General features: G+C 52.0%; 1 protein-coding gene across 1 annotated transcript; it reads right to left on the reverse strand.

The window, feature by feature from the left end:
- Positions 1–488: 488 nt before the first annotated feature.
- On the reverse strand, positions 489–20,332 carry Top1mt (DNA topoisomerase I mitochondrial). Its single transcript, XM_051159746.1, has 14 exons — positions 20,176–20,332; positions 19,200–19,312; positions 17,646–17,767; positions 12,704–12,826; positions 11,761–11,948; positions 10,876–11,020; positions 10,400–10,543; positions 9,954–10,139; positions 8,652–8,720; positions 7,976–8,090; positions 6,516–6,643; positions 5,828–5,922; positions 1,229–1,375; positions 489–655 (listed from the first exon to the last, which is right to left on the reverse strand). Exons 1-14 carry the CDS (start codon positions 20,277–20,279, stop codon positions 553–555), a joined length of 1,782 nt encoding a protein of 593 aa, XP_051015703.1. The 5' UTR covers positions 20,280–20,332; the 3' UTR covers positions 489–552.
- Between the last annotated feature and the right edge of the window lie 4,849 nt (positions 20,333–25,181).

Genomic DNA, 25,181 nt, shown 5'->3' on the forward strand with positions numbered 1-25,181 from the left:
CTGGCCTCACCCCATGCCCAGCATTCATGTAGGTACTAGGGATCAAGCCATGCCCCCATGCTTGGTGGAAAGCATTCCCAACTTTACTGCCCCTTGCTGATTATTATTAGTCTGTTTTGCTATTGTTGAGGTAGGGTCTCAAGTATCCTAGGCTGGCCTGGAACTTGCTCAACAGCCAAGACTGGCTTTTAACAACCCTAATCTAGGATTATGCATGTGTTTCACCACTTCAGGTCTTAGTGCTTTGTGACAGTCTCACTTTGTAGCCCAGGCTGACCTTGAACTTGAGGTCCTCTGATCTCAGCCTCTTGAGTGTTGGAACCACAGGTGTGTATCTCAATACCAGCTCCTCTCATCTTGCCCTCAGGTGACTTACCCTAGGGTCTGGAAGCAGCTGGAGGGGGAGTCAGGACGTGTTTAGGGTGCTTCCGAGGTTAGTGTAGTTGGGGCCCTTGCTCTGTCAGGACAAACACCTTCTCCCAACATTTTATTATGGAAAACTACAATACTGCTCCACGGTGAGAAAGTAAGTTTCAGTGGCAAAGGGACTGCTTAGAATTCAAAGTCTTCACCTGCCTGGCTGAAGGCCCAGGCGAACCTCTCTCTCTGGGTCCTGTTGAAGATCTTCTCCACAGGCACTCCAAATCTCTTACACCTGAAGAGAACATCAGATCTGAGTCCTGCAGTATGATTTCTTTTGTGTGCCTTGCCTTTTAAAGGACCCTATGCCCATCAGTGTCAGTTGCCCCTTGGACTTCTGGGAACATGGGAGGATATAAAAAGCCAGCAGAGGCTGAGAGTTGTGGTTGGATTAGGGGGAAGGTTCTGCCCAGGAGATTAAGGTCTGGAAAGAGGTGGTGGCCTCTGTATAACACAGTGACCAATATATATCCTGTGCCATCCAGACCTGCCGTCCTGGGCACCACAGCCAACGGCATCCCCTCCCCAGGTAGCCACTGAGCAAGCCTGGCCTGCCCCCTATTCCCAGTGAGCAGGCCAACACCCACGTGACTTAGTGCCCACAGGGTACTGCCAGCCCCAGTCATCTCAAATCTTAAAGGAAAAAAGGCCTAAAGGCAAAAGGACTCAGTATCAGGACATCCAGTTAGGTGGTCTCTGCCACAGGAAGTTGTGCCCAGCACAGGGCCAGGAACAGGCTGGGGCACCTATAGGACTGTACTGGGGCCTCCTAGAACCGCCCCCCGGGTTACACACAGGCACTACACACCAGGCGATGCTGATCCTGGGGTCCAGGTAGTTGAGCTTGGCGGTGCCCAGGGCCACCTGTTTATTCTCCTCCTTGTCTGTGGCCTTCGTGCACAACCGGGCCAGCTGTTCTTCCAGCTTCTGCAACCGCCGCTGCTTTTGTAGGTAACTGTTGGAAGAGGGGGTGCCAATGCCTGTTGCTGAGAGCAGACCACACATTGACTTCCCGCCTCCAAATGGCCTTGTTAGCCTTCTGCAGGCACAAAGGGAGAAGTCCGGAGGAGGGCCAAAGGCCAAGGCCAGCTCTCACTACACCTCGGGAGGCGGCTTGCCCTGCTGATGGAGGAGCTGTGTCATGCCAACAAGCGAAGCAGGCACGGCTAAGAACAGGCAATGTGAGCAGACGCCTTTGTGACTAGAGAAGATATCATCCCTCTGCCTTTTTAAAGAAAAGAAATGGGGCTGGAGAGTTGGCTCAGTAGTTAAGAGCACTGGCTGCTCTTGCAGAGAACCTGGGTTCAGTTCCCAGTACCCGACACATGGCAATTCAGAACTACCTGGAACTCCAGTCCCAGGGGAACCAATACTCCTTTGAAGTCCACAAGCACCAAACAAACATGGTGCAGCCGGGGGTGGTGTAGCTGGGCGTGGCAGCGCACGCCTTTAATCCCAGCACTTGGGAGGCAGAGGCAGGCGGATCGCTGTGAGTTTGAGGCCAGCCTGGTCTACAAAGTGAGTCCAGGACGGCCAAGGCTACACAGAGAAACCCTGTCTCGAAAAACCAAAAAACAAACAAACAAACAAACAAACAAAACCAAACATGGTGCACAGACATACAAGCAGGTAAAACACTCATAGACATAAAAGAATACATAAATCTAAAAGAAGATGTGTTAAGGAAAATAGCTTTTTCAAAGAGATGCTCCTTTGACCCTTCCTCCCCTTGCCCGCCCATGGCAACCTGCTAATAGTCATGACACCGTGTGCTACTCTGATCCCAACCCCAGGAGTCAGTGCTGCAAACACAGTGGGAAGATGGGCACGTGGAAATGCGCTGCGAAGGGCTGGAACACTCTGCACTTGCAGCAGGAGCCTCTGCCGCAGCCACCTGCTCAGTGACAGCCACACTCCAGCAATGACAAAGCCACTGTCAAGAGCACAAGCAGAAAGGCCAGAAGGCCAAGTGTGACCTGTGGGCCACCGTATGCAGGGAACCTCATGCCCTGCAGAGCACTTCTGGTGACACATGGGACATTTCATAGCAGCTGTTGTGTGACAGCTGCACGCCTCACTGAATGCCCTCTGGTCTAACTGACATCTGCGGCATGCCACTGTAAAAAGACACAGCTCTGCACCTCGGGAAGCTTGTCACAAGTAGAAGACTTTAGACTGATCGGGAATGCTCAAGGACATCACAGACACACAAAGGACAGCGGGATGCCATGAATAGCTGGACACAAAAAGTCTGATCACCAACTAGAACAACAGAACTCACTGACTCTGTCTAACAAACTAGGCTGCTCACTAAAAGCCTCTCCCAAAGCAAAGCCCCTGCAAGGGCACCCCCAGAGTATCCCCACCAAATGTCCAAAGACCCACCAGCAGCTCTCAAGGAGAGGAAGGGAGGGAACATGTCCAAACTCATTTTCTGAAGCCAGCATTACTCTGATCATACCAGACAGAGAGGCACCCCTCTGGATGCAGAAAAAAGCTCCAAGGAAACAGAAGCCAGATTCCACGAGAGCAGAGGACACAGGTCACAGGCATGGAATGCATGAGGGCTTTACATCTGAAGACAAATCAGTGTAGTGCACTGCATGGCTCTACAAGGACAAAGCCCACAGTCATTTCAGCAGAAGGAATCTGGTACTTCCCAGGGCCCATCAAGATCACACGTGTGTACTCACAGCCCTGCAAAGCCCATGAGAAGCCGCTATGAAAGCACAGTTAACACCATACTGATAACTGTAAGATTTGCCTCTCAGGTCGGACACAAGACACGGTGACCCGCAGTGACTATTAACATCGTTCTGGAAGGAAAGCCAAGCCAAGAAAAGGGAACAGAAAGCCTCCGCACCAGAAAGGACTAGTCAGCCACTCCACATGCACGGCGGTGGCCATCCATCTGTACACACTCAGATGTCAGCAACCATTTACAAGAGCAGGGAGGAGGCAAGCAGACCACCAGCAGCTGCGTTTCTCTAAGTCAGGGTAGGGCAAAAGTCACCACAGCGGGGCTTGGCTAGCCACCCACAGGACAGACTGGCCCCTGGGTTGTGCCTGTGATCATTATCTCAGGAGAGTCCCTGCTAGTCTCGCTCATCAGGAGGCTCACCAGGCTCAGTATGTTTCACAGACAGACAAGGAGTTCATGCTGAGCTTGGCTTTCCTTCCTCAAGTCTGGGTCTTGGCTTGTGGCAGAGGGTTGGGACAAGTCTCAGAAACTTCCCAGATAGTGTCTCACATATACGGCCCCTCACGTGTCATCCCATTTGTGGTGCCAGGAGCACTTCGCGTGAACTTTCCCCTTTGCTGATCCTGCCTCCTCTGCTGCATGCCCAGCTCCCAGCATATTTGCTGCACCCTTGGGCACCAACCCAGATGTGCCCCTGAGGACAGGACAACAGTGGCCATCAAAGGTAGATTTACTAGACTCTAGATTCCCTGAGACATGGTGAAGTGCTGTAGCAGGAGAAAGGACGTACAGAGTCAGCACTCCTCCGTGCAGCTGGAGCCTCAATGCCTTAAAGCAATTGTAAGGGGGCGGGAGAGATGGAGAGCACTGGCTGTTCCTCCCAACGTTCAAGCTTGATCCCCAGAACCCACAAAGCAGCTCACAACATCTCCAACCCAATCCCAGAGGCTCCGGTGCCCGTTCTGGTCTCTTTGGGTATCCTGTGCACAGACACACATGCAAGCAAAACTTCCAAACACATAAAAATAAATACATAATTAATGGTAGGACAAGATGTCAAGATCACCTGGGAAGACCATGTGTGGTGGTACACACCTTTCATCCCCAGCACTCAGGAGGCGGAGGCACTCAGACCTCTGTGAGTTCAAAGCCAGCCTGGACTACTGGATAGCAAGTTCCAAGCCAGTCAGGACAATGTAGGGAGACCTGGTCTCAACACCCTGCCCTCCCCCCAAAAACAAAACAACACAAACAAAAAGAGGGTTAAATGGCTTCTGCATCTCCTCAGTCATAATAGGAGCTCAGCACCATGAAAGGTGTCGGGAAGGGGGTGTTAAAGGCCACAGCTGCTTCTGTAGCTGGTGGGAGGGTTAGAACTTGAAACCTTGCATGGTTTAAGGTCTGAAAAGCTTCCCTAAGAGGCCTGACCATGGTTGTGCCTCCTGGAAGTGTTGGGAGGAGACAGACCAGGGGAGGAGCCACCCTGAGCTCTGAAGTAAAGCTGGGTGCTAGTGAGCTGCGGGGGGGGGGGGGGGGGTGCCACCTGGCAACCAAAGGCTGAGGACTCCTGGCTCATATGCCTTTTCTGAGCAGGCCAATTCTGATTCTAACATGTTGAGGTGCAGAGGCTCAGGACTGGACTCAGCTCCAGGCCACCTCTCTGGGGTCCTCAATTCACAGATCTTCCTGTTGGGCACTTCTCCTGGGTCCTAAGCTGGGAACTTATGCTGCCTGCTGGCTGGAAGCCTAGCACTGGCCACCATGGGAAATCAGGAGTGGCAGCCTGTGACCATTCCTAACACGTGGCTCCTGTAACTGCCGCTGCAGCACAAGGCACACCAGATGGGACTCGGCCCGTGAGGACTCGATGCTGATGTCAGCCCCCTGCATGAGTAGTTTGCAGACTCTGACAAAGAGCCGGATTACATCCTGCCTTTCCCTGGGGAGGCAGAGTGGCTGCCAGACACAGCTTGCTCCAAATGGGACTGGCCACTGCATAAGTGATCAGAAGCAATGCCTGGGCAGGGCACATGAGCCCCTTTACACCTGGGAAATTTGGGAGCATACCTGGCTTCACCCAGGACACATTCTGCGTTTTAGTCACATCTGTGCAAGCACTCTTGTCCAGATGTGGCCTCCACAGGGCTGTACTTACTGAATGTGGATTGTGTATCAAGGGGGGTGGGGGTGGACAACAACTGTGAAATGCAAATGAAGAAGAGGCAGTACTGAGGTTATGAAACCACAGTGACAACGCAGGCAAAGAGAGAGGTTTGCAGAGAAGCCTACTCAGCCCAGATGCTCTGCACACTCCGCTGTGGCTGATCTCAGCCATGGACACTGTGTACCGAGCCTATGACCTGTTATTACTGGACCCGAGGTAGCCGGGGGAACCCCTAACAAAACTGAACAATCCAAACATAAGCTAAAAAGCTCATTTACAGCTGCATAAAAACACAATACTTGGCTTTTCCTGGAAAAACTACAAATATTTGCTGAGAGAGAATAAGGAAGAGTTGGTTTAAGTCATATATATTAAACATAGGATCCCACATAGCCCAGGATGGCCCTGAGCTTGCTATCTAATTGAGAACAATCCTGAGTTCTGACGCTAAAGAAAATCTTAAGGCCAAGGTTGACCACACCCAGACTGGTCCAGGCTGAGCCCCAGGGTCATGGCTGTCAAGGCAGCACCCCGACACATACCTTCTGGACTTGCTGTCTCCTCTCATTCTAACGTCAGCCTCTGCCTTCTTCAGCTCTGCTTGTGCCTCAGCCACCTGTGCCTTCTTTGCTTCAATCTGTGAGGAGATAAGTGCTTGCATGGCTGCTCCTGTCCTCACCCAGACTTGTCCTGAGGACTACTGTCCACAGCTGTTGGCCCAACATTCTTTTGGGAGGTTATAGCAGATAGGACCCAGAGCCTCACAAATGTTAGGTAAACTAACCCACATGCCATGCCTGCCCTAGCCTTACAGCCCTGAAACAACTCAGATGACAAAGCAGCCTGGGGAAAGGCCCTACGAAGCCATATGGGGTTGACTCTGTCCTGTTCTGTGGCCAGAAGCAGTGAGGACAAGAGGCTTGTAGGACCCAACAGTGCCACCTGCACCTGCACCAGTCACATACTGGTCCAACATCCCTGCTGCCTTGAACTCTTTCCTAAACTAGAACACTGGCTGTGCCCTAGCGGGGAGATGAGAGGCTGCCAAGCTAGCTGCTCCCACGGCTGCCCAGGACATGGCCCTGAGCAGTCCCAAGCTCCGGGTCCCAGCCTCCTGGAACAGCGATACCCACTCCACACTCTCGCCCTCCACGATTTGCCTGGCCCCAGGAAAGACAGAAAAGTGAAACAGATGCTGTAGGGGCAGCCACACTGCAGGCACCTTCTCACCTTTCTCTGGAGCGTCTCCATTGACTTCTCGAAGGTCTTGGGAATTGCTCTCTGGTGGTTACAGAGGACAGCCACAGCCCGGTTCGCCCGGTTATAAGCTGAGACTTTGCAGGCCAGGCTATCATCAGCTGAGCAAAGACAATGATAGCCATCACTCTGCTGTGACCTGCTCTGAGCCTCCCTTTTTCCCTCTGGTTCTTTGGTGGTACTGGTAGTGGAGGCCAGGGCCATGCCACAATAGGCAAGTGTCATATGCTGACATCATCTTTGGCCCTAAAGGGCTCTTTCTGGACATGTTGTGACACAAAGTCCCAAGGAGGAAGTCAGTGACCTAAGATGTCCTACAAGCAAGGGCCAAGTGGGTTTAGCTCCAGGAATGGTGGCACTGAGAGTCATCACCTTCTTGTGGGGCTCGACTATGTCCTATGGGGCAGAGGCAGGAGCTCCAATACCATCCCAGGCCCAGCCATTTCCTCCTGGTAGCCCTGGGGCCCGAGGACAGGTGAGGCAGTATTAACTGAGATGATGCAGTCTGGGATCCTTACCACACTGCAGGCTCCAGGCACAGCACACATCAGCTTTACTGAGCACCTCTCACCAGCTACATCACTGAGAAACTGGGCTTCAGGATGTTAAGTCCCTCCCGAGTCACCCATCTGCATGGCCACCTGCTCTTACAGTGCCTCCCGCCTGAGCATTCTAAGCCAGGTGGGCCATTCTCACAGTTTCCAAAACCCTACCTGGAAACAGGACCCTGCGTTCTTCTCTTCAAGCTGAGCCTGAAGGATGCTCTATGGCCTCTGCAAGGGCTTCCTGCCTATATGCCTGCCCTGATGCAAGAGACATGTCTTCAGGGACACACAGCTCACTGGCCCCAGGTCAGCCGCACTGGGGGAAGAGCCTGGATTCAACATCTAATGGCACTGAGGGTTCACTTTGTCCTGAGCAGAGTTCCTAAGCCCAAGAGTCTCAATGTCTCCTTGAGGGAAGCCTGACTAAGGCAGTGTTGTGGGCATGGGTGCTGGGCATTGTCCTCCATGTCTTTCTGGGCTGGGAGAAGCAAAACAGCAGATGTTGGGTAGGTTTTGTCCCCACTGGAGCATCTGAAGACAGTGCAGGGAGACAAGTCCTCCAATGACATCGGAGGAATGAGATGTAAAGCTGGGAAGGTTTGGGGGTACAGAAGAGGTCAGGAGTGGTGGGGTACAGAGGGGTGTTAGGAACCTCCAAGGTGACCGAGGAAGCGAGGCAAGGCCCCTGCCTAGAGGGGAAGGTGAGGACAGACTGCAATCCAGGGGGCAGCATGTTACCTCCCTGTTGGGGCCAGGGAGGACACTCCACTCTAGTACTGACCCTTAAACATTCTTCCTCCATTAGCCAGCTGTGCCCAGCCCTACCTCAACTCACGCCTAGGGCAGCCCAGGGGACAGTCCAGGTTTCGGGGTCAAGGACCTACTCACCTCTGGTCAGTACCCGCAGCTGCTCCTGCAGAGTGACAGAGGCATTGTAGGTCCGGAACACCTTGGCTGTCAGCCCCTCCATCAAGTCCTGCAGGTGTTTGTTCAGGCTGGAAGTCTGGGTACAGAGAAGAGAAAGGAGTCAGGAGATGTGAGTTCCATGGGCTGTTCTCAGCCTCCAGGAGAGGGAAAGCGGGCTGCCTTAGCTGCTGGATGAGAACAGAGACCACACTGGGGGCCAGGACGAGCTAGACCTGAACCCCTACTCCTTTCCTGGACCCCTTGTGCCCATCTGTGGTGGTTTGATAAAAATGGTCCCCACAGGCCCATAGGGAGTGGCACCATTAGGAGGTGTGACCTTGTTGGGGTAGGTGTGGCTTTGTTGGAGGAGGTGTGTCACTAGGGGCTGGGCTTTGAGGTCTCAGCTGCTCAAACCAGGCCGGTGCTTCCTGCTGCCTGCGGAGCCAACTGTAGAACTCTCAGCTCTCTCTCCAGCACCATGTCTGCCTGCACGCTGCCATGCTTCCCGCCGTGATGATAATGGACTAAACCTCTGAACTGTAAGCCAGTTCCAATAAAATGTTTTCCTTTATAAAGAGTTGGCATCACGGTGTCTCTTCATAGCAGCAGAACACTGACTAAAACACCGTCACCACTTTGAAAATACATGCATGCTTACGGTCAGTGCGTCAAAGAGGTCATCTCTAGGGTCCTTGTTCTCCATGAAGTGCTGAAGGTTCTGGAACACCTGAAATGGAGCATAACTTAGAGCCACGCTGAGACTCCTGGGGCAGAAGCCAGCTGAGCAGGAAGGAGGTCCCCTGAGGACAGATCACACCATGCACACCAACATATGCCAGGTCCTGGAAAGAGTTGGTACCAGTAGAGTGCCAGGCCTTGCCATGGAGCCATGTCTTTATGCCTCCCACCCAAGCCTGCACATGGTCACTCACTGCTAACTCATCCATCACCACTAAAACCCCAGCTGGAGCTGGTCTTTTGTGCCTCTATAGACCCACTCAGTGACTTTAGCAGACAGCTGTCTCTTCTTGCCTCTCTCTTCAGCCAGCCACACTGACGTCCACCTGGATGACCCAGGGACCTTGTGACCAAACCAGACACCATTTAATATCCCACAGCCTCAGAGAGACTGGTCTGTCTCCTCTGCCTGCTTTCAGGAGATGACGTTAACAATCCTCCTGGCCAGGCCAACTTCCTGAGATTGCCCAGGCCGCACTGGCCTCCCCTTGGTTTTAGCTTGCCCATCCTGCCAAGGGCCCCAGGGTGGCACTAAATCCTCTTCATAACCTTGTAACATGGCCTTCTGTAGAAACAGGGTGGCCACAGGTGTAGCTGTCAAGATGAGGTCACATAGGGCACAGTGACCCATCAGGATGACATTGTGTGAGAGGAGACAATGGAGAGGAAGCAGCTGCGCTCAACAGAGGCGAAGTGTAGCCAGCAGCTGCCTCAAGTCTCATGGGACAGAAGCCAGGCCAGCAGGAAAGGTCTCAGAAGGGTGAGGCAAAGCCAAGGCATGCCTGCACCAAAGGCAGCGTGACCAAAGCCAAGGCATGCCTGCAGCAAAGGCAGCGTGACCAAAGCCAAGGCATGCCTGCAGCAAAGGCAGCATGACCAAAGCCAAGGCATGCCTGCAGCAAAGGCAGCAGAGAGGAGCAAGAAATGGCATTCTTCCTATGCTCCCAGGAGCCAACACCCAGATCCTGGACTTTAGGCCTCCTAGACCAAAACATTTATAATAGGTGGTAAGGTGTGTGTGTGTGTGTGCGCGCGCGTGTGTGCGTGCGTGCGTGCGCGCGCGCGCGCGCGCGCGCGTGCGCATATGAAGCCCTGGCTGTGATGCCTCATCACACAGCCACAGGAAACACTTAGGAGGTGCAGCAGGCCACTGCACATGCCTGTGGCTCTGACCAGCTCTGCCTGTGGGCCCACTGGGAGCATGATTACAGAGGGCACTCACAAGCTTCTCCACTGTCACATGGTTATTATAGCGAATGGAATCCTTTCCCAAGAAGTCCAACTCCACAACCGGCTCTTGGCCGTCTGCCTGTGCATGCAGTCGGACATGCTCCACGCGGAGCGAGCAGCAGCCCACGGTGTCAGCCGTCTCACCCTCTTCCTTCTCATTTCCTGTCCGCAGGGCCAGCTAGATGATGGTGTCAGGGTAGACACGGGTCAGGGCTCTGGTCTGTGGCACAGGAGCACACTCACACAGCACTCATGGATACACAGCATATTTACAGGAATGAACTCCTGCCCCGCCCCCGCCCTGCCTCCCCCCCCCCCACACACACACAGACAATCACACCAGCATACACATACCTATTTGATGGAGGCTCTAGCTCCATGGAGAAGCCACCACTCTCCTTGCTGCCCAGCTCTCCATGTCCCCACACCATGCTATACCTTATCGATAAAATACAGGGCCACAGCCAGCTGTCTTGTCTTCATTTTTGGTGACTTCCACTCAGCCCGATATTGAGCACGGATCTTGTCAACAACCCCCTTCAAGCGTCGTGCTACCTCGTACTTCTGCCAATCCATCTCCCCCTGAGTAAAGATGACAAATGTCACTTCACGTCCCTATGAAGTAGCGGAGTGGGTGACTGGACACTTTCCTACCGCAGGCATCCTCAGATGGGTTTGACTGGATGAGGAGGGCTAGGACAGCCGAGCCTGGCCTCAGAAAAATGTGCAGTGACTATGATCCTCACTCGGATCCCTGTTGGACTGCAGCCACTGGGCGCAGCCACTCTCGACACTGGCTGGCTGGTCCAGGATCATCTCTAAATGATGGACTGAAGGGTCTCCCAGACTGCCACCCTGGAAGAGCAGCGGGGAAGCCTGGGGCACAGGGCTTCCCTGGAAGGCCATGCTCTCACCTTCAGCTTGGAGCTGGGGTTCAGGATGATGTACTTGAAAGAGTTCTGGATGTTCTCCGTCCATGACGCCAGCCACATGACCGTGTTATCTGAGCGCACCTCTTTCCACTGGTGGCCGGTTGGGGGCTCGGGGAACTTGGAATCCCTGCAGTGAAACAGTAGAAGTCATAAATGTCAAGTCCTTGGTCCTCAAATACAAGCAACACTGGGTTACTTCCCTACATGTGTCCTGCAGCCACACTCCTGGGCAGGTATGACTTCAGAGCTCGCTCCAAGCTCCCTAGACCAAAACAGCTGCCAGGATGCATACTTACAACACTGATGCACGCACAATGGCATATACACAGGCAACATACAAACACACACACATATGCACACACACGCACGCACCACACACACACACACACACACAGACAAACAGACCAGTATCAGACCAGAACAGAGTGGTCACTCAACACAGTCTGTGCAGAGAGCTCTGAAGCCCCAACTCACACAGCAGGTGGATGCTGCACACCAGCTGTCACCCAGGGTCACTGGAGACTGAGAGCTTACACGGGACCAAGAGTATTAACAACAGCACAAAACCCACAGAATGCAGCACGTCTACACCCAACATATTAGGCACCTGGAAAGCCAAACCCTGAGAATACACAGGACCTCCTTGAAGGGAAACCTCAGCCCAGCTGACCAAGATGAGGGGTTCTACTGGGGGCAGAGAGACACCATTCCAGCTGCCCCAGAGCCCTGGTAAGACCCAGGATACACGAGAACAGTTCCTGGTGTCTTCTGTCACACAGCCAGTGAGAAGTCTCACCCCAAAAGACCTAAGGACAAAAGTTACCTCACCAGGCAGCCTGGGCTAGACCCAGCCAAGGTCCTACACACCTGCTGCAATTAATGATCACATCCTCTGGCATGACCCTCCTCTTCAACATGCCCATCTTGGGATGGTCACCTCGGCCACGGAACAAGCCAGGTGGCTCCGTCTTGAAATTGCCTATTTTTTCTCTGTGGCCATCTAAAATACAGTAGCCAAACTCCTGCTGAAGCTGCTGGGCCTCTTCTTTTAGCTTCTGAGTTAAAACAATATACGGGCATTAGGAGAGAAGCAGGTGAAATGAACGCAGTTCCTGTGTTGACCGAGATTCCCTCCTCTTCCTCCTCTTCCTCCTGCTGCTGCTGCTGGCCTCAACCCCGTGGTTTTCCAGCAGGTGTGGGGAACACGAGGCACAAGGGTTCTCAAGCTGCAGCTCAGCAGGAGCAGGGTAGCCTACAGGGTAGGAGGAAATGAGGCAGGTTCTAGACTCACCCCAAATTCCCTGCAATAGCTAGCCAAGAAGAACTATGTGGCAGGCTCCCGTTAGACAGAGGGGAAGCCAGGTATGGTGGTGCACACCTGTAATCCCAGCACTTGGGAGGCAGAGGCAGGTGGATCGATGTGAGTTCAAGGCCAGCCTGGTCTACAAAGCAAGTCCAGGACAGCCAAGGCTACACAGAGAAACACCGTCTCAAAAAAAAGATAAACAAACAAACAAATAAATAATAGAAGGGAGACGTGGAAAGAGCCACAAAGGAGCCAGCTCACCCCACATTCCTGCCCTTGGGCCCTACGCCACTCCTGACATTTCAAATAGGAGTGTACTTCCAAATGTGCCCCAGAAAAATACAATTATATCCCAAACACACTTTTTAAAAAAGGGATGTTACTTGAAATTACTCAGCACCTGCCACGACAGCACCCAGAACCTGGTCCACTTCCCATGGCCTCTGGGGTTCCCTGCCACTTGCGCCCTCCAGCTACTTCCAAGTCCCAGAACCCACTGCCAACCTGTTTCTGCTCCCTGGGCAGGGCCTTGCGGGCCTCGGCTCTTTCCAGGAAGTGTCTATGGATCTCCGTGAAGTCGCATTTGTCAAGCTGTGTGATGAGGTTCCTCTCCTCCGCTGTCATTTCCTGTACCAAAACCAGCAACATGGGCTCAGCGCTCTAATACAGGCCTACCTGTGGTACAAAGAGTCCACACGTGGGGCCACTGCACAGGATCACTGGGACATTCCACAAACACGGAGCTGCACAGTGCTAAGGCCATTCCACGAGACCCCCCACCTCCAGCAACTACAGTACAAGGGACCCAGGTGTACAGTGGAGCCCTGAGTGTAAGTCATGTGGCCTCAGCTGGAAACAGCTCCCTCCTGGCTGCATGGTAAAGCATGATGAATATGTGACAAGGTAAAGCAGGACGAACAGGGACAGCTCAGAGGGCAGGGTGTGCAGTGTCGGCTTCTCCAGACCTGTGGCACGGACTCACATCCTGAGCATTGCTTCTTCAGAAAACAACCAAATGAACTCTCCAAGTGAATCTCTAAATCCACATTCTCCCCCAAGGCAAGGCCTCCCATGCCCCAGGGACACCATCATGGGCCAAAGAGTCTGCTGACAAAGCGGCTACACCAGACAGGCTCCCAGTGACAGAACCCCAGCACCCCAGACTCCAGCCATCAGTAACACAGCTTGGATACAACACCAGCCAACTAACCCTAACCTGAGTAATGGACTCTACCAGTATGAACCAGTGTGAGATAGCCAAGGATAGCCCTTTCCAAATGTAATTTAACATTTCAGTAACGAAAGCGGTAAAATCCCTGACCAAGTAGCTCCACGTTGGAGATCCCATCCTATGTAAAGCATCCATGTTGATATGGTGGCAATTGCACTTTAAGGACAATTAAAGAAGAAAGAAGCTAGGGGCTGGAGAGATGGTTAAGAGCACTGGCTGGTCTTCCAGAGGTCCTGAGTTCAATTCCCACCAACCACCTGGTGGCTCACAACCATCTATAATGAGATCTGGTGCCCTCTTCTGGCGTGCAGGTGTACACGCAGGCAGAACGCTATATACATAGTAAGTCAATCTTAAAAAGAAAAAGAAAGCTATAAGGCACTGGATAAACTACATACAGAAAATTCACTCAATGTAATATTAAAAAATAATTTAAAAGTCTATACATCTCCAACAAAACACCTAAGGCTGAGTCATTTTCACACGCCTGGAAGCTGGGGGCAGCATCTCGTTTCATCTCTGCAGAGGATCCTACCTCTGCTTCCACAGAGGGAGAGGTAAGAAGGCCTGGCTAATCCCTCCCACTTCTCACAAGGCAGGAGCCCAGCTGAAGGGGAACCCCCCAGGACCTGAGTACCTCTAGGAGGCCTCACCTGTTTTATTAAGATTTATTTTTATTTTTAATGGGGGAAGGAGGTATTTGTGGGTATGTGCATGTAAATGCATGTGCCTGCCGAATCCAGAAACTTCAGACCTTCGGGAGCTGGAGTTACGGGAGGTTGTAAGCCACCTGATGTGGATGGCAGGAACGGAATTCAGGTAAAGCTATACACTGAGCCATCTCTCCAGCCCCTGGTACCACCTCTGAATCCTGATGCAGTCATTTCATCCCAGGAGAGAGTTTTGGAGAGAATGCAGAAATCACAGCAGAACATAGTGTGAAGACTCCGTAGCAATGTGGGAAGATAATACTCTAAAATACTAAAAGGGAGAAACATCGTTTTCATACTGACCGTGATTGTGCAAAATCAAAGTGTGAAGAGACACAGACGCAGACACGGAAGGGGTGGAAGCTGGTGTCCCCCCATTTCCTCACCACAGAAGTCACAGCCCTCCCTGTGCTGGGGGTCCGGCTCACAGTCATCTGCAACCCACCTCTTTCCCTGCAAAGCGAGCTGAGAGGGGACCATCCAGAGACCCAGCCTGCACAGTCACAACTGCAGGCCTATCAGCCATCCTCTGGCCACCTGGCTTGGGCGCCTCCCATGACTGCTTGGAGGCCCACCTTTCCCCTCTGTATTAATTACTGCGGGAGTAACAAACGGAAAGGGAACACACACTGGGTGGCACTCCGCCTGTGTCCCGGGATGCTCTCAAGGGTGCACAGCCAGACGTTGGTGAGAATCACAGTGGGAAAGAGGACCAGGGACAGAGCCCTGCACAGGGGACAGACCACACTGTCCCCACCACTGTTGCTAGACAGCCATGCATGACAACATGCATTCAGCTAAAACCACAAGCTATAAGTCACCTCTGATACTACACCTAAGTGCACACATGCTAAACATAAAACCAACAATGGTGACTATTCTAGAAAGCACATAGGAAACACATCTCTGTGACCTTTGGTGAGGCAAGGATTTCTCAGGTACAATATCAACAGCATACTCCATTACAAAGGGTGCACATCGCCAGCTCTAATATCAGAATAAAAACTTCTCCAAAGACACTTAAGAAAATGAAAATAAAGGCTGGAGAGATAGCTCAGCAATTAAGAGCACTGGCTGTTCTTGCAGAGGACCCAGGTTCAATTCCCAGCACCTATATGGCAGCTCACAAACCATCTGCAACTCCAGTTCCAGGGGCATCCTCATATATATGGCACGCGCGCGCACACACACACACACACACACACACACACACACACACACACACACACACACACACACACACACACACCACACACACACACACACACACACACACACACCACACACCACACACACACACACACACACACCACACACCACACACACACACACACACACACCACACACACACACACACCACACACACACACACACACACCACACACACACCACACACACACACACACACACACCACACACACACACACACACACACACACACACACACACACCACACACCACACACCACACACACACACTAAAAATTAATAAATAAAAAATAGAAGCCAAAAGTTTTGGCAAATTGTATTTCTGATTAACATTTTAATAGGGACAAAAGTGTGATGGCACATGCCTATAGTCTTAGCACTAGGGATGCGGTGCCAGGAGGGTGGCACTCGGGGTCAGTCTCAGCTATGTAACAAGTCAGAGACCAGCCTTGTCTCAATAAACAGGAATAAAGAGCTGTTTCAAGAGCTGGTTCTGCTCCTGCAAGGACCTAAGTTCCCAGCACCCATGACAGGTGGCTCACGGATGCCTGCACCTCCAGCTGCAGGATCACTGAAGCCCTCGTCTGGCCTCCTCAGGCACCAGACACACACAAGGGACACATACACACATGCAGGTAAGCAATCATATGTGATAATGTCTTTTCCTGAAAATCCTTCTTGCCTTCAAAGGTTTGAATGTTTGCCAGACTGTGCAACCAATTTAATAGCATCCTTGAGATTATTTAAGACTATGTCCTTGAGGCTGGAGAGATGGCTCAGCGGTTAAGACCACGGGCTGCTCCTCTAGAGGACCCAGGTTCGATTCCCAGCACCCACATGGCAGCTCAGAACTGTCTGCAACGCCGCTTCCAGGGGACCAATGGCATCAGACATGCAAGTGGTGCACATACCTGTGCACAGGCAAAATAGCCATACACCTTGTGGGAGAAAAAGACTATGTACTTGACCTGCTGTCTTACCATGTACTCTGTTTGTTTAATCTGCCTTATGAGAAGAATGTGGAAGAGCCAGACATGGTGGCGCACGCCTATAATCCCAGCACTCGGGAGGCAGAGGCAGAGGCAGAGGCAGGTGGATCAATGTGAGTTCAAGGCCAGCCTGGTCTACAAAACAAGTCCAGAATAGCCAGACTCAGAGAAATCCTGTCTCAAAAAACCGTGTGTATGTGCCGCATGCACGTTGGGGCGGGGGGGGGGGGGGAATGACACAATGTAGGGCTGGAGAGATGGCTCAGAGGTTAAGAGCATTGGCTGCTCTTCCAAAGGTCCTGAGTTCAATTCCCAAAACCACATGGTGGCTCACAACCATCTGTAAAAAGAGTTCTGCTGCCTACTTCTGGAGAGCAAGTGTGCATGTAGGCAAAACATTGTATACCTAAATAAATAAATCCAGAGAGAGAGAGAGAGAGAGAGAGAGAGAGAGAGAGAGAGAAGAGAGAACGAACACACAGTAACCAATCAGCTACAACTTGGAATTTTCCTTGTGGTAGGCTTTGACAACCCAAGCTAATGCATAGTTTTAATCTTAAATTATGAACTCTCCTATGCCCCTGGCCTACAATAATGTGTGTTTTCTGTAACTGTTCAATAAATACTGAATAAAGCACTTTGTTGGGGACAGACACAGGCGCAACAGACAGGGCGCGCATCACAAACTACAGACAGACAGAAGACACAGAGACACAGGGAGAGAAATGGAGAATTCAAATTTGGGCTTACTCTTGGTCAAACTATACAAATGCAATCATTTACATTAAAAGAAGCCTGGCAGTGGTGGTAATCCCAGCACTCTGGAGGCAGAGGCAGACAGATCTCTTGAGTTTGAGGCCAGCCTGGTCTCCAAAGGGAGTTCCAGGACAGCCAGGGCTACACAGAGAAACCTTGCCTTAAAAAAAACAAAAGCAAAAAAGACATAAACAGGATAGCAGAAGATGCCCAGTGCTGTCAGTCACTAGGGAAATGCTGAGGGTATGAATGGGCTTGTGGTCAGGCCAGGCTCACATGTAGCATGTTTTAGAAAACAAGACCAGAGAGGAACCTCGCACGACACTCCCTCTCCACACTGCATGCTTATTTTCATGGGGTAGAAAACACCCTCTGGACACTCCAGCCTCCCACTCTGAGAGCTCCATGCTATCATTGGAGCTCCTGGAGCAAGGTCACCAAGGTCACCTTTGGATCGAGCCAGAGACAGAGATGGAGCTGGCTGGTCACCCACCCAGTGTGCCACCCACCAACCAGGTCCAGGGCTGCTGCTGCGGCCGCTGAGACACACACCTTCCGCCAGTCATTGAGGAAGTTCCTCTGGAAGACTTCCTTGGTCGTACATTCAAGATGCAGCATTTTCCCATAGAAAGTAGCGACCTCCTCCGCTGCCAAGCTCAACTTCACGGGCTTTCCTGCAGAAAGCACACGGGCTGACTGAGGGACTGCCACGGACCCCATCCGGGTGACTCAACCCCCTACGCTCTGTGCACACCCTAAGTGGGTTGGGTTTGTTTTGTTTTTTTTATTATTGTTATTTTTGGTTTGTTTCTCTGTGTAGCCTTGGCTGTCCTGGACTCACTTTGCAGACCAGGCTGGCTTTGAATTCACAGAGATCCGTTTGCCTCCGCCTCCCCAAGTGCTGGGATTACAGGTGTGCGCCATCGCAACTAGCAATGTCATGGGCACAGGACCCTGGAGAAGCACAGAGCTCCACTGTGGGGTTTGCCAAGCTATTCATGTCTTTCTTTATTATGCTGCACCTTCTGCTAAGTTCGTCTTACGTGAAAAAGTAACACATGTATTTCATTATTACTGTGTGCGCACACTCGCTGCACCCTGGGGTAGGTACATTCCACATGCCATGGAGTGCCTGTGGAAGCCAGCTCTGTGGAGTTGGTTCTCTCCTTCCATCTTTCTGTGGGTCCTAGGAATCAAACTCAGCTCACCAGGCTTAGGTGATAAATACCTTTACTCATGGAGCCATCTTGATGATCAAAAACAAAACAAAACAAAAAACCCACATTTAAAAAAAAAAAAAGTTCATCTTACTGCAGTTCTGAGGACAAACCCAGGACCTCAGGCAGGCCAGGAAAGCACTCCACCAGAGCCATACCCTTGGCCCTCACCTGTGCAATTCTAAAACACAGATGTTCACAAAGGAAATTACAGGAACTAAATAAAAGTTAATGTGTCACCATGGGAACATGTGGGCCACTGTAAGTTAACCCCTCCATGCTCAGTGACTTTCTATACTTCACATAAAGGTCAGTGTGACAGAAAAGCACGTGGGGGGGGGGGGGGGCTAAAGAGAACACCAGGTGCCAAGGCTACTCCTGATGGAAGTCGCTCAAACAAAAACACCTGGGTTCGGTCTTGAAACCCATGGACACAACAATGGAAGAAGAGACTGGACTCCACAGAGTTGTTCTTCGGCCTCCACAGTGCACATGGCACATGTGCCAGAGGCCTCATCATAGGTGACTACGGGCCCAGCCTGTGAGTACACAATAATAAGGCAAAGGCAAGTAAATCTCTGTGAGTTCGAGGCCAGCCTGGTCTATGTAGTGAGTTCTAGGACAGGACAGCCAGGGCTATGTAAAAAGACCCTGTCCCCAGCACTCAGGAGACAGAGGCAGATCCATATCTATGAATTCAAAGTCAGTGTGGTCTACACCGAGTTTCAGGCCAGCCAGGGTTACACAGTGAGACCAAAACTAACCCAGCAAACTGGAGCAGGTTCAGTGTGCCACACCACACAAGAACAGTCATGGCACATCCTGTGTCTCTCCACCACCGCCTCTCAACAGGAGAGATTGGGAGACCAAAGCAGCTGGCGGCCCTCACCGTCATAGAAGAAGTGTACGCCATCGGGAAGGGGCTCATAGGCCGGGCTGAAGTACGGGCCCTTGTGTTCCAGCTGCCTCCACTTCACAGCGCTACTGCTCTTTTCTTCCCACCTGAAAAGGAAGAAGAGCACCTAAGTGGAGTGCTGCTCTCGCCACACCAGGCCACAGGCCTTCAAGTCTTCTGCCTTGTGGATTTCTCCCTTGGCCTATGCTTCACCTATAAGGCAGACAATGCCTGAAAGGAGGGCGAAAGCGGACAGGCTGCCATATTCCAGTGTGTACCTGCCAGGGTACAAACCCGGGGCGGGGGGGGGGGCAGCGGGCTCAGCTGAGTAGAAGAAAGTGGGGACTCTACCACCATCCCCAGTTCACAGACAAGGCCACTGACACTGGGGGCATCTGATGTCCTGCTGGGTATCTGCAACCCAGCAGCTTCTCTGAGAGGCCCCATCGGGACAGGCAGGACACCTGCCTTTCCGTGGACTCCCTGGAGCCGACTCTGGAAGGGCTGTCTTCGCTGTGAACCCACCCCAGCAACCCCGCCCCCAACTTCTGATCACACCAGGACACCAGTTCCCAAGCACTAAATTAGCAACAATCCCTCAACAGAGAGCTCAGGCTGGGTGCCTCCAGGAAGCTCAGTGCAGGTGGGCTAGGTTGAAAGCCCGAATCTTACCGATTCCCTAGGAAATCCAGGGGGGCAGGCTGGTGGCCTGGGGTAGGAACTGAAAGCTAAGGCCCACGTGACAAAGAGTGTAGGAACCATGGGCCTAAGAGCAACCAGAGAACCTGGGAACCACGCTCCAAGGGGGCCTCCTCCAAACCAAACGCCGCAGTCAGAGGCACAGACCCAACCACATGGGTGATCGAATTTCCCGATGTGTCTGGTGTGACCCGACACAGGCGCAGGATTCAGCAAGTCACTAGCAAACGCTGCGTCCTGTCTCGCCTTAGCTCCGTCCCAGACGCCTTACCCAGCTCTGCTAGCCTTCGCGCCCCGGGACGCCTGGCGGCTGGGGACGCGGCGGGGGCCATGCTGGAAACGCCGGCGCAGGGCCCTGAGCCATAACAGCCGCATGCGTGTGCGTGCGTGGGCTCAGCCAGCTGAGACCACGCCCTTCGGGCAAAGCACCGCCCCCACTCTTTCCAGAGCCCCGCCCAGCCCCACCCACCTTGGGACGGCTTCCCCAGCCTGGGGCCTCTGCTCTCTGCCCACGCCTCTACCTGCCGTGGCAACCTGAAGGAGTCACAGATAGACCCACATGGTCCGAGGCCCCAATTTAACCACCTAAGAGGCAAAACACCAAAGGCCTTGCACCTCCAGGAGGAAGCAGTTGCAGGCAGCAGCTGTCCATCCCAAAGCAACTTCCCTTAGGAGACTGACCAACATCACTGGAAGTCCTGCAAAGATCGCTGTTGCCCAAGCCCCGTCGCCAAGAGACCCGGGACGTGAGCCAGAGGCCCACACTCAGATCTCAAGGCATTTGTACTAAGCACCAAAAGCAGCAGGCAGCCTTGGTAGTTCCACTAACGCTGCCGACATAAAGGCCTGCTTCTGCTGGTGAACTAACCCGAGGTGAGAATGAGGCGGAGACCCGCAGTGAAGAGCGAGCTGGCCCTGTGGGTCCCGCCCACAGCCACCAACTTACTGGATTCCTACTGACATCTAGCGGTCTGAGGCAGGAGCAGAGGCGAGGCGAGGCTAGTGAGCCCTCTGCTGGACACAGCTAGTACTACAAAACGTTTGCTAGGTATGATCAACAGACCAAGAGGCGCTGGGAAGTGCCCTGGGCGTTCCAGGTCCATAGCTGCCCTCCCTGGAACTTTGTCTCCTTGAAGAGTAGCTGGGGTTGTCCAAGCTGGGTAGCATGGCCTCACAGAATTCAGATGCTTTGCACATGAGACCAGGCTTGAGAAAGCATTTCAGGTGGACAGTGATGAGTACTGGAGCTCACAGTCAGACGTCCTGACCCCAAAGTCCACCCTAAGGCTGTTCTGTGACAGCAGTGTCCACTCACAGACAGTAACCCCCAGTAGAGAGATTGGGGGAGGGAGGTTCCTACACTGTGGAGGAGCCACAGCTCCAAACTCCGCCGGCTCAATAAGTAAGTAAGTAGTCACTGCACCATCTGAGTTTGAGCCCCAGAACCCATGCTGAAAAGGGAAGTGTGGTAGCACACACTTGTAATTCCAGTGCTGGGATGTTAGAGCTCTCGAGGCGTAACTATGTAATAGATATACAAATCACACCACACGGCAGACCCACGTAGGAGGCTTTATGGAAGGGTATACAGAGGTGGTCTTTGGGGAGACTCGTAGAAGAGAGAGCGAGGATGGGGTGAGAGCTCTCTTTTATAAAGTGACCTGGCACATGCGCAGAAAGTGCACAGGGGGCAACTTAGAAGGACCGGAATCCTGGCGGCTGGCGATGCCGAGCTTCTGATGACAGCAAGGTATTTTAGGGTGGCCCTGGGGTTTCCTGTTTTCCCATGGTCCCTCAGGGCCTTTGGGCTGCCTAATTACTAACAGGGGAGGCAGAGACAGGTAGAGCCCTGGGGCTTGTAGCCAATGAGTGAGTTCCAGTAAGTTGACTGACACCCAAGGTTGTCTTCCGGTCTTCATTTGCACACACACACACACACACACACACACACACACACACCTTTGTGTGCACGTGAACACACTTGCATAACTCCACTTCAAGCTAGCCTGCTCTGAATGGCAGCTCACATTTCCCCAACCACCCACAACGCAGAAAACTGCGCCCACCATGGTCTTGCTGCCTCCTCCTCAGCCAGCCCTCCTCCCTTTGTTGGTCCTTTGTTGGTTTTCTCAGTTTCCTCTCCAGGCGTCCCAGCATCACTTAGCTTGTTGTCCCCCAATCTCTTTGAGCCTCTTCCCTGCATATTCTCCCCGGTTCTGCATGCTTCAACTCCGCAGCACACATGCCTCAGGGTGGGCTGTGTGCCCTGCTCTTCCAGTTCCCCCTCCTGTGGTCTCCCCTGCCTCCCCTTTCTTCTCTCTCCTGGGAGCCAAAGTCTCCAGTTTAAACTTACAAAACACTGACTCATCTCCCAAGCCTGTGTTGCCACCTCACCGACCCTTTTCTTCCCTCTTGGTCCGTCTGCTCACAAAGGCAGCACCTCCTGCCCAGTGGTTCCTTCTCCTCTCCTGCCCATCCTCCTGAACTCCTCCTGGGTCTGGCCAAACCTTCCATGAGCACTTCTGTCTATGAAGATGGCTGTTGGCTGTCTCCTGTCATGGTATCTTCTGAAGTCCCTTCTCCGTTTCCTCTTCAGATTTCTTCTCTTTATTTTTCTTCCTGTCCTTTTAGATTTTCACACAGCCTTGCGTGTGTGTGTGTGTGTGTGTGTGTGTGTGTGTGTGTGTGTGCGTGCGTGCGTGGTGTATGTGTGGTGTGTGGTGTGTATGTGTGTAGTGTGTGTCTGTGTGTGGTGTGTATCTGTGTGTAGTGTGTGGGTATATGGTGTATGTGTGTGTGGTGTGTGTGTGGTGTGTGTGTATGTGGTGTGTGTATGGTGTGTGTGGTGTGTATATGTGGTGTGTGAGTGTGTGGTGTATGGGTGTGTGATGTATATGTGTGTGGTATGTATGTGTGTATGTGTGCGCGCGCACGCGTGCACACACACAGCTGTTGTCTCTTTTAGGATCTGCTGTTGGGTCTTGAGGTACAGCCTAACAGAGACCCCTCTCATGTCCATTGAAGACCACCTTCGTTCTTGTCTGTGGGATCTCCTGGGGGGCCTGGGAACTCTCATAATAGAAAATATACTGTGAGTGGGACACACCCTTAGGCTGCACCTGACTGAAACAATCAGAGGGAAGGCAGCTTCACCATGCCCTGGGTGTTTTGTTGTTTGTTTACACTGACAACTGATTTAGTGTCTAAAGGTTAGATATTATAAAATTAGAACACATTTTCCCAGTGTGTGTGGGTGTGTGTGGGTGTGTGTGGGTGTGTGTGGGTGTGTGTGTGTGTGGGTGTGTGTGGGTGTGGGTGTGTGTGGGTGTGTGGGTGGGTGTGGGTGGGTGTGTGTGGGTGTGTGTGGGTGTGTGGGTGTGTGTGTGGGTGTGTGTGGGTGTGTGTGGGTGTGTGTGGGTGTGTGGGTGGGTGTGGGTGGGTGTGTGGGTGTGTGTGGGTGTGTGTGGGGGTGTGTGTGGGGGTGTGTGGGTGTAATATGTACAAGACATCGAGTTAAAATTGAGTGAAGTGTACATGGCACACAGGGTCAAAGCCAGCAGAAGTTTTCTGGTATTTGCTAATGAGCATCCATGGCAGGCTCCTGGCTCCTCCCTCCCTCCCTCCCTCCCTCCCTCCCTCAAGACTTGACCAAGTACAGCCAGCACACAATTCTCAGAGGCAGTTGGACAAGTCCATTGCCCAAGTGCCAAAGCAAGCACTTTTCCACATTTCTAAAAGCCATTTACACAGGAGCTGACAAGATGGCTCAGTGGGTAAAGCCTGAACTGATGACATGTGCTTTATCCCAGAGGCCATGAAAAGGCTGAAGAGAATCGGTTCCACAAAGCTGTCCTCTGACCTCCATAAGTATGCCATGACACAGTGCACACAAGTAACTTTAAAAAGCTATTTATGCAATGTTATTCTACTATTTCTACTGCAAAATAAATCAAGTACTTTTATACTTGACTTTAGACAATCAATACATCAGTCACTTCTAAATATCTAGGACTGGATATTTCATATAGAACCCATCTACTCTTCACACAGTGTTTGTGAATAAGATTTTAAGGAATGGCTATAACTTGAGGATCCACTAGTCTTTTTTTTTTTTAAGATTTATTTATTTATTATTATGTATACAGTGTTCTGCCTGCATGTACACCTGCAGGCCAGATGAGGGAATCAGATTACATTATAGATGGTTGTGAGCCACCATGTGGTTGGTGGGAATTGAACTCAGGACCTTTGGAAGAGCAGACAGTGCTCTTAACCACTGAGCCATCTCTCCAGCCCAAGAATCCACTAGTCTTACTGACACTTGGGACCATACTTCTGCCACTGAGTCCCCAGTGATCTGCCTCCCTGTGTAGCAATAGACCTGGCTCTTTCTTACATGTCAGTCACTCCCATTTCACAGACTGAGCCAGGTGGTTCTGGAACAAAGTGCTACAGAGAAATGGATTCTTTATCCTGCCCCTTTGTGGATGCAACTCTGTCATAGCCCGGGACAGTGGAAGGCCCAGGGTAGATGGGGTCTGTGGAGGTCTGCAGGCAAGCGCCAGCTACTGTGCACAGCACACACATGGCCACACTCTAGTCACTAGTCTGGGCATCCTTGAGACCCACCTTTACATGCAGAACTACAAGCTAAGAAGAAGAAGAATAGTTGGGATAGTCTGGACAGGACCTTTGTGAGGCAAAAATTTAGGAAGATGATCTGTATGGAGGCTGGAGGCCAGAATCAAAGGACAGCAGCCTGAATCTGCTGATCTCTGCAGCAGTAGCAAGCCCAAACCATGGAGAACTGGCTGGCCTGCCAGATCCTTCCAAACACACGTGACCAAGTGCACATGCACACAAACACACACACGCACACACATATACATACACACACACACACACACACACACGCACGCACACGTTGTCACTGCGAGGTGTCACTCACACCTACGTACAGCAGAACCTCTTGGAGCTCCAGGCTATACTCCCACACCACTGGCTGGCACTTCAGCAGAGAGTTTTTCTCTGTTTTAAATTAAAACACAGACACGTCTTGCATTAATTTGAGTAGTAAAGTTTAGCACCACTCGGGGCTTTCATAAAATATACAGGAGCACATTACACAGTTTCAGAACACAAGAAGGGGCAAGGGAGTTCACACATGAAGAATCTGATAAAAATCCTTCACCAGAAAGATAGCAAGGTTCCGCTCATACGCCTCTTTCCCACATTAAGTCCAATGGCTGGCACTGCTTCTAGAAAGATCTGAATCTC

The sequence above is a fragment of the Acomys russatus genome, chromosome 17 (assembly GCF_903995435.1).
Source record: "Acomys russatus chromosome 17, mAcoRus1.1, whole genome shotgun sequence".
NCBI lineage: Eukaryota > Metazoa > Chordata > Mammalia > Rodentia > Muridae > Acomys > Acomys russatus.